Genomic DNA, 16,834 nt, shown 5'->3' on the forward strand with positions numbered 1-16,834 from the left:
GCAGACGTACCTAGTCAGGGCTGCCTATGGCTCTTCCAGCCCAGTCAGCTATTGCCGTCAGGCCTCCTAGCCTTAGCTTCGTCAGCGACACACCCAGTCAAGGCTGCCTAGGGCTCTCCTAGCCTTGTCAACCACTGCCGTTAGGCCTCTTGACCTGAGCTCTGTCGGCAAGTGAAGATAGTCCTAAGGGTGTGACGATGGAAGACAACTGTGTGGTGGCTCCGGTGGGTACTGCATGGATAGAGAAATTTAGGTTTTAGGGTTAGGCTCCATGTTAATTTTAGAGAATACCAAGATTAGGGAATGATTAGGCTATCATCCCCTATTTATATTAATGGAGTTAATAATTACAAGGGAGCCATAAGGCATAAAATAATTACAAAATAATAACCCACAAACATAATATATTATTCTAACAGTATTGACTAGGAATGATATAGTTGAGATGGAGAAATTGAAGAATTCCTTGGCTAAGGAGTTTGAGATAAATGACTTGGGGGAATTAAAAAACTTCTTGGGTATTGAGGTTGCTTAATCTAGACATGGTATTTTCATCTCCCAACGTAAGTATCTACTTTATCTTCTTAAGGAGACCACGATGTCAGGATGTAAACCTATAGACACTCCTATTGAACAAAATCATAGACTGGGGATAGTAAAAGTGATATTTCTATTGATAGGGGTCGTTACCAAAAACTTGTTGGTAGACTTATTTACCTTTCACTCACTCATTCCAACTTAGCATAGAAGTCAGAGTGGTTAGTCAGTTTATGCATTCACCTCGTGAAGTTCATATGGAGTCTCTATATAGAATTTTGCGGTACTTGAAGTTAGTTCCTAGTAGGGGCATATTGTTTTCAAAACATGATGGTTTGCAAATAGAAGCTTATAATGATGCAAATCGGGTAGGATCCATCATTGATAAGGGATCCACTTCAAGGTATTGCACCTTTGTAGACAGTAATCTCGTGACGGAGCGTACCAAGAAGAATTTGTGGTTGCCAGATTGAGTGCAGAGGCAGAATTTAGAGCAATGGCTCATGGAATATGTGAATTGCTCTGGTTGAAGTCAATTTTGAAAGAGTTCGGTTTTAATCAGAAAATCCCTATGAAACTGAAATTAATATTGCACACAATCTAGTCCAACATAATAGAACAAAACATGTGGAGGCTGATAGACACTTCACCAAAGAGAAATTGAATGAGGGTTTAATTTGTACAGTATTTATGAAGACAAGAGATCAATTTGCAGATATTTTGACCAAGGGAGTTTTACTCGGTCCTTGACAAGTTGGGCATTCGCAATATCTTTGTCCCAACTTGAGGGGGAGTGTTGGCTATGTGTTAGTAAGGAGTATTGTAATTTTCCTTACAAGTATAAATAATAAAGAATGGGGAAGAGAACCCTAATGTTCTCATTCTCTCTCTTCCTCTACGGCTGTTTCTCACCTCTCTTCTCTCCTCTCTTCTCTTTCTCTCTTCATTCTTCTATTGTTTTATTCAATTCTTCACTAATGCCAAAATTTGGCCAAAGATCAACATAATCATGCTTACCAGCTGTCATGACAGCAGCAGTGGAGCCCCTTTTCTCTCCTTCTTGATCATCCCTTGCATTTTTTGAAGAGGATGATAAAGGCTTGCGGCTAACATCTTTAGTCAGCTGAGAACCAGAAGCTGCATCGGTTCCTCCTTCACGTTTCTGCCGGGCCTGCTCAGCCATTAGTTGCCATTTTGACAGCATATCATCTCCTCCAACGGCAGCTCGGGCAGCAACATTTGCAGCTGTTGTCCGCATTTTGTCATCCTCCTCTTTGTTTGCCTGTATACGTATTTAAAAAAAATAATAATAAATAAATCTTTGTTTTCTTTTAGTGGCAAATGGTTTGCAATCAATCATACTTGATACCTTAAGTGATTTCACACGACCATCATCCTTCTCCTTATCGCCATCAACTCCAGCATTACCTTCTGGCTGCAATCACAAACAAAAATATAGAGAACTTAAAGCATATACACCTAAAGAGGCAAATGCATAAATTAAATTTAACAAATGAGAGAAACTCACATCATTGAGCTTTTGGAGTTTTTCTGCTTCAGCCTGCTTTTTCTCCCATTCTTCCCTGGCTTTTCGGTTCATTGCCAAGATTTGTTGCTGAACATCTGAAGTGATAAGAGTTCGGTGCCCTGGCTTCTCAATATTGACCCGCTGCAGAATTTATTTCAGACCATCAAAATAATGAGTCCTTTCAACTTTCTTCTTTACAATTTTTAAAAAAGAACAAAGGACAAAAAAGGAGAAAAACTGACCTGTTTTGACAATCTGATCAGATTCCTTATCAGTCCACGCATTCTTTCCTCCACACACTGGCCATTCAGTTGCATAAGAAAGGTGAAAAGATTAACAAGCAAGAAGCAGAAGTGTCAAAAATCTCACCAATGACAAGCATCGCTCCACATCATTGTTCATACTCCTTAGACCACACTTTGACACTGTCACAAATACACACCATCCCAACATGTCAAGCTATGTACTTTTAAAATTGCTTTTGCCTCCAGAAACTAAATCATAAATTCACATGATATGAATACTCTCATCACAAAATGAAGAAGCTTTAACTGATTTCTGCCAATTTTTTTTGAAGAGGAATTTTCTGCAAAATCAGCCTTTCTTCTTCTTCTTGTACAACCCTTCGAGATGCGTCTGAAACTCGACTATCTTCCTTGGGCCCAGAAAACAGTTGTTCTTCCTCTTCCTATGTTACACGAAATATCAAAAGAATTGTGAGCTCCTTACTTAAAGCCAGTGCATTGTACATTTAGCAGATACTTTTAACTACATATGAAGTTGGTAGCAAAATAACTTACCCTAAGATTAACTCCACTGACAGCAGTTACATCATTGAGTTGTTCAATGCTTTGATCCAAGAAGGCCCCAGATAGTTTTTGCTTCTTACTGTCAAAAATCCCATAAATGTGTGAATACAGGGGAAAAAATGGTTGATAATGAGAAGTATGAAACAAAATTACACCGACCAATCAAAATTATCCTCCAGTTGTGTTAGGCAAAGAGTTATATTACCTTGGTAGGGGTGGCGAAGAACCAAGTGATTCAAGTGGTTTCTTTTGTCCAATAGAAGGCTTTTTCGGGGGTGTCTTCACATTATTTCCAGGTCCAACTGGAGGCGTTGCAGATGAGATCTGAGAACGTAACTGATAAAACATGAAGGCAAAAGTATGCCAATCAATAGCAGTAAGCGAAGATATGATAAAAGAAGTCACTAGTGATTACTTCAAAACAAGAATTTGACAGCAGAGTAAACCACAAAGTAGACCCAGGTTGTAGCCCAAGTGGTCATGGAGAGGGCACTTAGGTGTCAACGTATGGAGAGACATTGGCCTGCATTGTAATCTTAACTATTAACACACTAACACTATCTTTGTCACCAAAAAAATAAAAAAATAAAGTAAACTAGAAAGAAAGTCCCTTTTTCTAACAGAAAAATAAATATTTTCATTAATAGGAAAACAAAATGCCTTAAAATTAAAAAAAAAAAAAACAAACAAACAATAACAACAAACAAAAAGTGGGTTGAGTTGGCTTATCAACGAAGAAGAAAAATCTAGGAATCACTCCTAGAATCCCTTTAGACATCACACCTAGGGTCTAGTTGCATCACACAAACCCTAAAGAAACTTTAAAGCTCTCAACTTTTTGTAAAATATCAACTCTATTGAATTAGAGGCATTTCATGGCTTTATATAGACTTTAGAGACTTCCTAAACCAACTACAATAAAAAAAAGAAACTACCATAATATCTTAGACTTTCAAAACTAATTTAAGACCAAATAAGAAACACAAATAAAATTCAATTAAATAACTTGATCCACAAGACGACCCATGAGCGGCCCATATAACCCATGTCAACAAATATAAAATTACCAAAATACCTAAAAATCCTAAAAACCATAAAAAATAATAATAAAATAAGACTCTAATAATACTAGAAACATAATTATAGAAGATTTCTATCAGTTTCTCTATGAAATTATGCCAATGTCCAAGTATCATCACTTCTCTAAATTTAGCCTTCTTTGAGTTTCTTATACTCTGCATCATTAAGGCTCTCTTAAATCATTTTGTCAATACCTATTCTAAGCTGAAAATTGATAATCTATAAATAGAATTTAAAAGCACATGACAATCAGTTTTTTCAACTTATGTATGTTATTTTTACAGCATAAGCTATAAACAAAAGTTACAACAAAGAGTTTAGTACAGAATCCCCAAATAAAAAATAAAAAAGAAGCCATAAGCAGCTTATTTAAGTTACAAGAAACAGGCCTTCTATATATATATATATATCACTCTGCTTCAGAATGTTTCTCCAGATTTGAGCAGAGAACTGGCACTCAAAGAATAGGTGATTAGTCAATTTACTTAGGCAAGACAGCCATTTAATGAATGCCCACTTGGAACATTTTGATTAAACCACAAAAGTAAACAACTTTGCTCACGAGCTCACAGCCTCCCAAACTCATTTTGGAGAATAGACCCCATTAGAAAAGCAGATCCAAATTACATTATCAGGTCTTGTTGTTACTGCCTGCTGAGTTTTAGGAGTATTTTCCATGATCTCCTAGGTTACTCTGTTTCTCATTCTAGGCCACTTCCAGGTTCCATGATATATAAAAAAAAAAAAGTGAAAAATAAATCTTAAATAGAAAAAATAATAATGATGAAATAATAAATAAATGTAAAAAAAGCCTCATTTAAAATTGTTGCTTTAAGCCTCAAATTACCTCAAGCCAGCCCTGTAAATAAACCAGTCACCTCAGCTCTCCATTATTAGAAAGAATCCAAACAAGACTGTTTAATGGCACAGTTCTCTTTCCTATCTATAAATTTAACAGCACAACTGCAGGATGAATGCTAACAAAAACTAAACAGATTTTGGCTTCAACTAGCACCTATAGACAACCAGACATTATAAAAATATCCATATTGCAGGAAAAAAAAGTACATTTTTATGTTGAGTATCCAAACCTATGAACCTATTTGTCATGGAAGATTTTTACAACAAACAGAAAAGGGGATGGTTAATTTTCCTTCAAATTTTCTATGTTGTCTTCACTGTTGCACTGGCAGAGTGATTTTAAGTGGATGGGAATTTATTACAGCTCATCCTGATTTTTTGAATTCATGCATCGGAAACTCAAACAACAAAACAAGCAGATAAGTGTAAATGATCAAAACAAGGTTACCGAGATATTAGGGTCCAGGCCCAGCTGGGCAGTGATAGACATCCTCGAGGGCTGCGCCTCAAGAGTTTCATCTTCTAAAGTTCCTGTAATTGCATTCCCACGTTCAACCTGTAAAGGAGAGAAAGAAGACAATCCCTGGGGAGAAGACAACAGTGATTTGTGCTGTTGCTCATTCCCCTGATCAACTGGCTCTTGTTTAATGTGAGTCATTGATGATAGAGCACAATTTTTCTGCTCTTTACTGGTTGATGATTGCCATTGAACTGAATTCTGTTGCAAAGTTGAATTATTTGTCAAATGGGTTAGAGTTCCACCCTGCACTCTCTTCGGTTCACTAAAAGGATTTTGCCTCTCAAAATTAGGCACATTCAACACATTCATGACCTGAGTTGATGTTCCTAACTGAGTTGCACCAATACTTTGATGAACGGGACCCTGCCTCATTTGTGAATCATGGGGCTGTTGTTTGAGAGATGCTGCTGAAGAATTAACATTTGTTCCAGAAAATGGGTGACCATAATTACCACCTGTACTTCCATAAATGGGAAAAGATGATTGTGAGAAGTGCAAATGTTGTTGCTGCTGCTTGCTAAGTCCTTGTATGGGGATTGTGGACCGCTCCCTTTCTTGGTTTATGTTACTCAAACTGGATGAAGACATTTGGCTTGCTGGCATACCATGTGAATCTAAATGGCTTTCCATCTCTTGGGATTTTTTACCATTATTATCCGTCGCTGCATTGCTTGAATCAGTCTTCAGTTGAGCTGCAGAAGAAGGAATATGAGAGGGGTCTGTAGGAGAGGTGACACCCTTCCGGTGAAGTTGTGCAAATGACTGGGGAGCCATTCCCTGTTGGGCACCAACAGGTGGCATTTTCAGATGATGTTGTTGCCCAGATGCTTGAGACTGTAATGAGAATTGGTTGGGTCCAGTCTGTGAATTTCGAGCAGCCTGTTTTCCAGTTGGATTTCAGCACTAAACCCCAACCAAAAGAGACTCAATATAATTAGATAATCAGTTTATATTTACCTGGGCTTGCAATTTATACACTGCCATCTTGAGCATCTGGTCCCCTACAATACCTCTCATGTGCCGGACAAATCCATCTTTGGATATTTCATTTTTCTGAAAATAGCAAAATATTTTACCCATTAGGATGAGATGTAATACAAAAGAAATCATCCCATGCAAGACATTCATAACAGTTAAAGAAATGCATGTCATAGACCCACCTTTAATTTATAATAAAGAGTATGAAGTTGCATGGCTCTGTCTTTATCAAGTTGGGGTTGTAAGACCGGAAGCAGCATGGCAAATGGAACTTGTTTTCCACGGTTCATTGGATTCGTTGCCTGTTCTGTTGTCATTGCCTGTTGATTATTCATATTTTGTAACTTTGGGTTATGAGACTCACTCTCTGGATTGTGTGTTCTGTCTGGCTCTAGGTTATGGACAGGATTCTTTTCAGAACTCTGAACACCCAGTGTTTGAGAAAAATGGAAGGGATTTTGTTCCAATTGCGGTTGCTGACGGTCATCTTGCGGCTGTTTCAATTCCTGTGAGGTGTCAATTTGTTGCTGCTGACACTCAGGACCTACACCATGCTGCTTTAGCTCCATTTCGGATGAATGTGGATCTTGCTGCTGGGATCCATTCAGATCTTGACGATTTTGAAAATTGGCATTTTCATCTTGGCTGGAAGTTTGCCACTGTGGAAATAACTGACTGGAAGTGTGATTGCTTCCTTGAGATAAAGCTACTGTTGAAGTTCAGCATATCATGATTAATCAAGAAGTTTCTAACCATGGTGTACAAAACAATAGAAAAGCCAAGACATGAAATTACAAATCCACAGTATACCTAAGAATGCATGCAAGTTAGTCACAGGCTTTAAGTTCCAAAGTCTTCAAAAGTGAAACTTCAAAGTGTGATCCTTGATGGACTCACTATATTATAAAAACAATAACAATTGAACGGAAAATATTGAGCCATTTATATTGCAGTACCCTACTCAGTATGACTCAATAGAAACTCACAAATGTATTCTCATTACAATGCTCTGCAATTAATCATAAATAAATAATATAAACAAAAACAGCAAGCTTTTACAAACCAAATAGTTCCCAGAATCATCAAACTCACCGCTTAGTCCTTGTTGCAGCCTTATTGCTTAGTCCTCACTAAGCTATCACACTTGGACAACTATAACAACAAAAACTCATTGCAGCCTTATTGCTTAGTCCTCACTAAGCTATCACACTTGAACAACTACAACAGCAACAAAAGGCAGGCCTCTTCCTTCCAGACCACAAAGTTAAATAAGTATACTTTTTAACTTTTTACAAAAAGATGTGAAAAAAGCAGAGAGCTGACGCGACCCAAAAAAGATAAAAAGATAAAAATAAAATAAAATAAAATAAAAAAGTGCACCTTTGTAGGGGATGCCAAATAGTGCCTAATAAATGTAAAATACCATATACAAGCTGGTTTACACGAATAATTAGCCAGGCTTCCGCATGGAATTTGGCATCTGAACCCGTAGGGGAAAGTTATCCTAGCATGTGAAATGTGGAAAATGCTAAATCAGAATTCATAATTCTCGACTCAGCTCCCAAACCGATCAATGATTCAGTTTCTTATTACATTAAACTAAGGCTGTGTTTGGTTCATAGATTTGGGTAGGGATTTGGAAAGAGAAAGGGAAAGGGAAAAGGTGTGTAAAATGTAGCTATATTTCATCCACATTTCACATACGTTTTCCGTTTCCATTTCCGTTTCCAAATCCTTACCCTGAACCACACACAGCCTAAGTAGACGCTTACAGTCAAATTTGTTTCATTGCATTAATTTATATCCTTAACTTTTATATCCAAAATATCTACAGACGAATATATAATTATAGGTGGAGATTTCAATGGTCATGTAGGAAAAGATAAGCTGACGTACAAGAGGATACATGGTGCATATGGTTTTGGTCACCAAAATGAGGCCTTAGGGTGAATCTTTAGGGTGAATCTTAGATTTCATGGTAGCATTTGATTTTATAGTAATCAACAACTGTTTAAAAAGAGAGAATCTTTAATAACTTTTAAAAGTGGGTCAAATAAGAGTCAACTAGATTATTTTCTTTTTAAAAAAAATAGATTGCTTAATATGTAAATATATATATATATATATATTGATAAATGGAAGTAACTTTATTAGAAAAAGAGCATCAAGATGATGCTAACAAATACAATGAAACCAACAAAACTACATATCAGCTAAACAAAGAATCAACAAAATCCAGAAAATAAAACAAATCTGGCTCAACCCTCCCTAACACCCAACTAGACAACACCATTAAAAATTTATTCTTCAAACAAGACACCGACACGCAAACCCCTTGAAAAGTCCAACGATTACGCTCCAACCAAACCAACTACAGAAAACACAGGGAAGCCTAATTCCAAGCCTTCCCCCGATGCCGCTTCCCCACCAGACACCCCCTCCAACTACACAACACCTCCCTCACATTCCCCTGCTGCACCCAATTCAACCCAAACACTGGAAAAATCAACCACCAGAGCTAAAAAGCGACAGGACAATGAAACAGCAAATGCAGGACGAATTCTGCGTCCTGGCAACACATAGAACACCAATTGACCAAAATCTGACGACAACGAATCAAATAGTCCAAAGTCAAAATCCTATCACGCACACCTGTCCACACAAAAAATGCCACTTTAGTTGGCGCACCAACAAACCACACACTCCTCCATGGGAATGAACAATCCACAAGGCCCACTTGGGCCCAGTAAAAAGAACCCTGCCAGAAAATCCCTTTAGCACCCTTAGTAAAAAGAACCCATTGGAACCTGACATCCCATACCACCCTCCCATTTAGTGGAGATAGATATGATGATACCACAACATCCTTATCAAAAACCAAACTACCAAACTCTGATCTCCACACCACCTATCCTTCTAGAACCACACCCGCACACCCTTTCCCACCCGAAAACTAACCCACCGCCAAAACTCCCTCACACCTAGCCAAATACCTTTTCACAAACCCCAACCACCCTACCCAACCTCATATTTTGCAACCACAATCCGACGCCATAGACGCTCCGTTTCACCTATAAACCGCCAAAGCCACTTCCCCAATACAGCCCTGTTGAAAACCACCAACTTCCTTAACCCCAAACCACCCCCATGTTTCGGACTACACAACTCATTCCATCCTACCAAATGGAACTTAGATTCATCACTCAAACCACCCCAAAGGAACTTCAGTTGCAACTTCTCCAAAAGTCAAACATCTGATGCTGGAATGACATGCACTAACACAAAATACATAGAAATACTCCCTCACGTACTCTTGATCAACATCAACTTCCCGCCTTTAGACAAGTATTGATGAGTCCAACCTGCCAAATGACGCTAAACCCGCTCCACCACCCCATCCCACACAACCGTTGCTTTATAAGCTAACCCTAAAGGCAAACCCAAATATGATATTGGCAAAACAAAAACCTTACACCCCAGAATCGCCGCCAATCAAAGACCACCCACCATCAAATTTACTCTCAAACCTGAAACCACCTCAAAACATAAAAACACATATCAAAGAGCACCTAATTGCGCCACCTCAACGCCAAAAAAAAAAACAAAAAGGACATCATCAGTATACAAGAGGTGAGACACAACCAACGGCTCACCCGCCTCCATGCCCACTTTGAAACCTTCCAGCAAACCCCCTTGCACCACTCCAGACAACAAACGACTTAATGCCTCCATAACCAAGATAAAAAGCAAAAGAGACAAAGGGTCACCCCAGCGCAACCCACGACCAGTCTGGAAAAAAACCCACAAGGGTCCCATTCACCAACACCAACATCTGAACCATCAAAATACAAAACCGCACCCACCGAATCCATTGCCCACCACCATAACCCATCTTCTCCAACACATAGACCAAAAATTCCCAATCCACATTATTGTAAGCCTTCTCAATATCAAGCTTACACATAACCCTAGTCGACCTTCTTGGATACTAGAATCAACACATTCATTTGCCACCAACACAGCATCTAAAATCTGACGACTTGCCACAAACACATTTTGAGATTCTGAAACAACCTCCTTAAGGGTGCCTTTAAATCTCCTTGCCAGAACCTTAGCCAAAAGCTTGTACACACCCCCCAACAAATTGATCGGCCAAAAATCATGAATATCCTTTGCCCCGCCTTTCTTAGGGATCAAAGCAATAAACGCCACATTGACACTTCTCAAAACGCCCACACTTAAAGAACTACCCAAACATGGCCAACATATCTCCCTTAACCATCTCCCAACAGTGCGGGAAAAAAGCCAAAGTGAAACCATCAGCCCGAACCTGTATCCCCATTAAGCTCGAACCTGTATCCCTATTAAGCTCACACAACGCCCCCAACACCTCCCCACAAAACGGTCGTTCCAACCCCTCCCATCATCATCCGAAATTCTATCAAAAACCACACCCTTAAGGCCTAGATGCCACTCTTCCCTACCCCCATGAAAAAGATGTGATGCAGGACAGCATTGTAAGAGCTGTTCTGGGGCAGTGAAAGTACCCGTGAACAGTGTTTAGGCTGGTTAAAGTGCAGAAAATAAAAGAGGGAAACAAGGAGAAGAAGAAGATAAGTCTAGGAATACTCCTAGAACTCCTTAGGCATCATACCTAGGGTTTGATTGCATCACACAATCCATAAAGAAGATTTAAAAGCTCTAAATTCTCTGAAATATCAAGTCTAAATAATTAAAAGCATTACATGGCTTTATATAGAACTAAGAGACTTCCTAAACCAATTAGAACAAAAAAAAAAAACTACTATAATAGTTTAGACTTCCAAAACTAATTTAAAACCAAATAAGAAACATAAATAAAATATAATCAAATAACTTGACCCACAAGACGACCCATGGGTAACCCGTATAACCTATGTCTAGAAATTATGAAATTACCTAAATACCCTAAACTAAAATAACAATAATAAAACATGACTCATAAGCCTAAAACATAACTAGCCACGGTCCCAAATGAGAATGCATGCCAAATCAAAGCATGGGCCTTAGAGGCATCTCTTCCTTGTCTCTTGTACACCTTAAGAGGCTGCTGCCACTTGCCTCCATCAAGATGCCTATAAAACTCTGTTATACCAGCACTGATCTCCCCCTTAGATTCCAACTCCACACCATCCACACAAATCTTCTCGATTTGATTGACCCTCCTATAAGCATTACCTATACAATGGAAAAACTTCATATTGTGATCCCCTTCCTTCAACAACAAACACCATGACTGTTGACGAAAACTAATTTCTTCCATCTAAGCAACAAAACTAAACTCCTCTTTTGCCTTGTCCCTAAGAAAGACAGTTGTTGTTGACAAACTCCCCACACTCTCCTGCTCATTTATCTCTTGAATCACTACCAAATTCGCCCCATTCTGACCCTCTACATACCCAAATACCTTCCTATTCCATTTCTTTAGATTCTTCTTAAGCAACTTCAACTTCCTAGCCAACCTGCAATCTTATGTTACACAAACTCATCAAAATAAATCAAATACCTGTGTTGGACACACAACACTCAAGACAAGAGTATGGGATATGTGTCGGATACTTTTCAATAAATACTTCTTATATAATTGCATATAACACTATTATTATATATACATATTGTCATATAATAATTATAAATGTCTTTTTGACACTATAAGTTATATATAGTACTATTTTATCTCACATGATTAAAAATATAAAAATAAGACATTTTTTTGCGGAGCCCACATACCCTTAAATATATAGTTTGATGAGTATGATATCAAGATACATACCCGCACCGGACACCGGTATCCAAGTCCATGTAACATAGCCTGCAACTACGAGAACCAAACACCACATAACCATTCCACTAACCCAAACCATATCCAAGAAACCTTCAGATTTCAACCACATGTTTTCAAACGGAAAAGGCGACAGACCACAACGAACTCCCCCACTATCAAGCAAAATGGGCCAATAATTCGAAACCGGATAAGACAACTTAATTTGGAGGACAATAGAAAAATGCTCCTCCCAATCCCCAATCACCAAGAAACGATCTAAACGAGACATATCTTGTCCTCCAAACCAAGAATAACAACCCCCTTGTAGTGGCAAGTCAATCAGCTGACCCTCATCAACAAATCTAGAAAACTACCTCATCGAACTAACAAATATATGGCAACTTGCCTTCTTCACCTAGAACCGAACAACTTTAAAATCACCCCCCACACTCCACGGTAACCCCCACCTCAAAGTGACACATTCCAACTCTTTCCAAAACGTAACACGCACAAAACTCAAACATGGGCCATAAACCCCAGTAAAGACCCACCGAAAACCATCCTCCACACACCGAAACACACAAGAAACCGAAAAACCTCCCAACTCCCCTGGGATACGCTCATAATTAATTGAGCACTCAAGATCACGAAGCTCTCAATCCCCCTTCCTCCACTTTGTCACCTCCACCACACCCTCTCTAACCAGCACCTTACTACGCCATGACGCCACAATCATTGAAAACAACTAAAACGCTTCCACTTCCTCCTCATGTCCCTCAAAGGGCACCCCCAAAACACGACTCACCTCATTAATCCGACCTAACACCCATTCTGACACCTCTTCTGCAGACGGGCACATCCCTACCCTGGAAACCCGTCTCCACTCCCGTCTCATCCTGACCCTTGATCACTACAATTGGTCTAGCCAACAACTAATCCACATCTTTCTTGCCATTAGCCTCCCCAACCCTAAAAATTGACCCCCCTTCTCCATCATTAGTCAACCCATCAGCACCATCATCTGCCAGATCCTCCCAACGATTAGGCACCACCACCATCGCCAATTCCCAACCACCCGCTGGACCGGACACCTCCTTGAAGCCCTGACCAACCGAAGGTGTCAACATAGGCTCCGGCAATGGCGCCACATTTGCCACTTGAAAACACCTACCTGATGGCCAACTAACACCCCATCATCCACCATATCAAACACTTGACCCAGCTTAACCCATTGCTCCTCAGCCCTTTGCGTCGTAGCCACCACCACAGCCATATGAGAGCCCACTACTCAATGACCATCAGCCACCACATCGATTGACATCACGAACCCCAGATTGAACACACTCGGAGCCTGTAGCACTACCTCTTGTGTTGGAAACCTTGCCGGTATTAGAAAACCAGCCTTGCAATGCCCTCCAGACACACTCTGAGCACGCCCACGCTGCGCGTAACCTCACTAGCCCAACGGCCTTTGGAGTGATCCGGAAACCTGGTGTAGAGATGAATTTGGACCCAGATTATAGCCCCATCCCTACACCCCCCGCGAAACAAGCCTGTGTCCAAGCCCATTTTGAAAACCCAACTTTCTATGACAACCATTCTGACCCTGCCCCTTACAGCCCAACCCAAACCCTATAACAGGTGGCCTAGTTGAGAGCCTCACAACACGATCCACACCAACTCCAACCCCAACAGGCCTACCAATTTGTCCCACCAATCAGCCCAACCCCTTGCTCCGACCCAACATTTGCCCATTACGTTACAAGCTCCGACGCATCGACCGGCATTGGGCCACTTCCAAGAAATTATAAAAGATAAGATTTTTAATCCTTATAAAGGAAACTTACCTAAAGAACCTTTTAAGTTACCAATTTGTCCCACCAATCAGCCCAACCCCTTGCTCCAACCCAGCATTGGCCCATTACGTTACAAGCTCCGACGCATCGACCGCCACTTCCAAGAAATTATAAAAGATAAGATTTTTAATCCTTATAAAGGAAACTTACCTAAAGAACCTTTTAAGTTAATTGTACTTGAAAGACATAAACATAATAAAAATTTAAGATATTTTTGGAATAAAATGTTAATTAGGTAGGGTCTTCTACCAATTTATAATACTTATTGGCTTATATTTTATTTTTGTAATCTTTTCAGACACCAAATAGTTTTGAAGTAAATTCTTTTTAAGGACTTAACAGATTCAATTGATAGTTTAATTTAAGAACTAAGTAGCCTTTGATTTATATACTTTAGGGACTTACTAGACTTAATCAATAGTTCAGGGACTAAGTAGATAATTTGGCAATAGTTCAGTGGTAGAAAGTGAAATTAACCGTAATAGAAAAGGACCAAAAAAAAAACTTATGATAAGGTGCCTAGAGATATAATATAGTTGGTGTGTCAAAGAAAACAGGCATGACAGAAGATTATATTAATATGATAAAAGATATGTATGATAGTTGTAACTACAATTAGATCATCTATAGGTTGTAGAAGAAACTATTGAATTTTAAATCATTGTAAGGTTGCATCAAGGGTCCCTTCAGGTCCCTAACTATTTTTCCTTAATCATAAATTAATTAGCACATTCAAGATGATATCTCCTGGCGTATGTTGTTTGCAGATGATAATATTCTAATGGATGAAACTAAGGAAGAAATTAACGGTAAATCTTTACCTACTTTAATTCTATGGATTACATGATCTCCAGCCTCACCATAATTCTATGGATTACATGATCTCCAACCTCACCATATTTATTAATACAATCGAACCTAGGTAACAAGAATGTTCACTATTTGTATTCTTCTAGATTCCAATCTTCACTTCTCTATTATTTTTGCTTTTATAGTTACAAAATTACATTCTATATATTCAGTTTTATTTCAATTAATTTTAAGCATTTTTTTACTCAAGTGTTTTTCTCCAAATTTCTAATTTAGTGTTAGAGAAGAAGCACTTGCCTAAAAAATATTAAAATTAATAAAAATAAAATTGAAACCTATGAAATGTAATTTTTGTGACAATAACAGTAGAAATAATAGAGAAGTGAAGACTGAAAACCAGAAAATAACAAATGGTGAACATTCTTGTTACCTAGGTTCAATTATTAAAAAGGCTAGTGATGATGGAGATAATGTAATCCACATAAATAAAGTAGGTAGCTCAAGTGGAGGAGTGCATCAGACATATTACCGGATTGATGGATACCAATAAAATACAAAGAAAAATTTATACAACAGTTATAAGAACAGCAATGTTGTATGGAACAAAATGCTTGGAAACTAAGAAATAACATGATCATAAAATGAGTGCAGCTAAGATAAGAACGCTTAGATGAATGTGTGACAAGATTATGAAAGATAAAATTAGAAATGAAAATGTCCTTGAAACGACCGGAGGGGTCACACCATTTAGGGATAAATTGAGAAAAAATAGAACATGGTTTGGTCATGTACAAGGAAAACTTATAAATACAATGGTAAGAAAGAGTAATATGATCACTGTAAATAAAAATGTTAGGGGGAGAAAACCTAAACCAACATGGATGTGGCACTTAAGAAAAAATAATTTTTTAATTTAACTAATTAACCTATCCCACTTGAGTGGGATACAAAGCTTAGTTTGGTTTGATTTTGTAACTTTCTATAATATCCGAAATAGAAGCAAAATAATACAAATAAGGGAAACCCATTATCTTCTTCCATACTTGAATTACATGTTGTTTATTAGCTAATAGAGGGGCTATTTATGCTTTCATTTTCAAGAAATATAGAAAAGCCAGAAGAAAGGGGTTGTAGAGAGGTACATACCACTGTCGGAATCAGAGGGTTGAGATGTGGACGTATCGCCCTCTATGTCTCTGTTCAGAGCAGCTGTGAACGCCTCCACGTCCGCCCCTGAATGCATTGTTTCGTCCTACAAACATATATCATCATCAGATAAATAATAAAAAGATTCAGCCTTTATTAACTTCCCAGATTGTACAGACCCCCATTCTACAAATCCAAACAATCTCTAACGTATTTGTGTTTCTGTTCTGCGGGTGTGGATGCTGTGGTGGATGTGCATAGATACATATATATATATATATATAGAGAGAGAGAGAGAGAGAGAGAGAGAGAGAGAGAAGGAACCTCGTCCTCTTCGAGGAGCTTCATAATGGAAGGGTCCATCACAATCTCTGATTTCGCAGGCTGGTGATTGAGAATGGTGTCCGTGTTTTGTATATGCTATGGGCAATTGATCGGTTGCGACTGCGAGGTGAATCTTTCTGCTACCAAGACAAATCTGGTACCTCTTTGACGACGAATTGGAATTGGAATTGGGAATTGGAATTGCGAAACTGAGGAAAACAGTGATAACTTAGCCAAGGACAGACTGAAATCTCCAACGATCTTATTATGTTCTTTCCTTTTTTGCCCGTGATGTCTGATCCGATGAGATATGGTCGGTTTACGCTTTGGCTCCTATGGGTCTTTTTTGCGAACGGTCCAGCTTGTCTCCGGTTAGAGATCAAGACTGGACCGCCTAGTCCAGCTTGTAGGCTTATTTTTATATTTTATTTTGATAATTTGAATCGTGTAATATATAAAATTTATTAAGTATTATATCTTTGTAAACAATTGTATTGATTAGATGTCGATAGCTATTTGATAAAATCAGTTTTGTATAAAAAAAAATAAATAATTGATAAAAATCTGATCTGATTAAATAGC

At 38.6% G+C, this 16,834-nt stretch overlaps 1 protein-coding gene across 6 annotated transcripts in view; it reads right to left on the bottom strand.

Annotated features, from left to right (window-relative positions):
- LOC114260312 (transcription initiation factor TFIID subunit 4b) overlaps positions 1–16,589 on the bottom strand; it is a 45,005-nt gene extending 28,416 nt beyond the window's left edge. For 3 of the 6 annotated variants that reach the window (XR_014358641.1, XM_028200399.2, XM_028200401.2), the window contains exons 1-13: positions 16,253–16,587; positions 15,929–16,034; positions 6,496–7,022; positions 6,293–6,388; positions 5,264–6,214; positions 3,080–3,210; positions 2,866–2,953; positions 2,618–2,753; positions 2,435–2,490; positions 2,308–2,364; positions 2,066–2,206; positions 1,907–1,972; positions 1,555–1,819 (exon numbers count right to left, since the gene is read on the bottom strand). Coding sequence is in view for 5 of the 6 variants with exons in the window: in XM_028200399.2 (XP_028056200.2) it covers positions 1,555–1,819; positions 1,907–1,972; positions 2,066–2,206; positions 2,308–2,364; positions 2,435–2,490; positions 2,618–2,753; positions 2,866–2,953; positions 3,080–3,210; positions 5,264–6,214; positions 6,293–6,388; positions 6,496–7,022; positions 15,929–16,034; positions 16,253–16,291 (2,659 nt within the window). In the remaining variant the exon portion in view is untranslated. Of the gene's footprint in view, positions 1–1,554; positions 1,820–1,906; positions 1,973–2,065; positions 2,207–2,307; positions 2,365–2,434; positions 2,491–2,617; positions 2,754–2,865; positions 2,954–3,079; positions 3,211–5,263; positions 6,215–6,292; positions 6,389–6,495; positions 7,023–7,123; positions 7,210–15,928; positions 16,035–16,252 lie in introns of all 6 variants that reach the window. The other 3 variants (XM_028200400.2, XM_082912482.1, XM_082912483.1) reach the window with 2 other exon arrangements.
- Positions 16,590–16,834: the final 245 nt, after the last annotated feature.

This window comes from Camellia sinensis, unplaced genomic scaffold (assembly GCF_055761805.1).
Source record: "Camellia sinensis isolate YWXY unplaced genomic scaffold, ASM5576180v1 Unanchor3, whole genome shotgun sequence".
Lineage (NCBI taxonomy): Eukaryota > Viridiplantae > Streptophyta > Magnoliopsida > Ericales > Theaceae > Camellia > Camellia sinensis.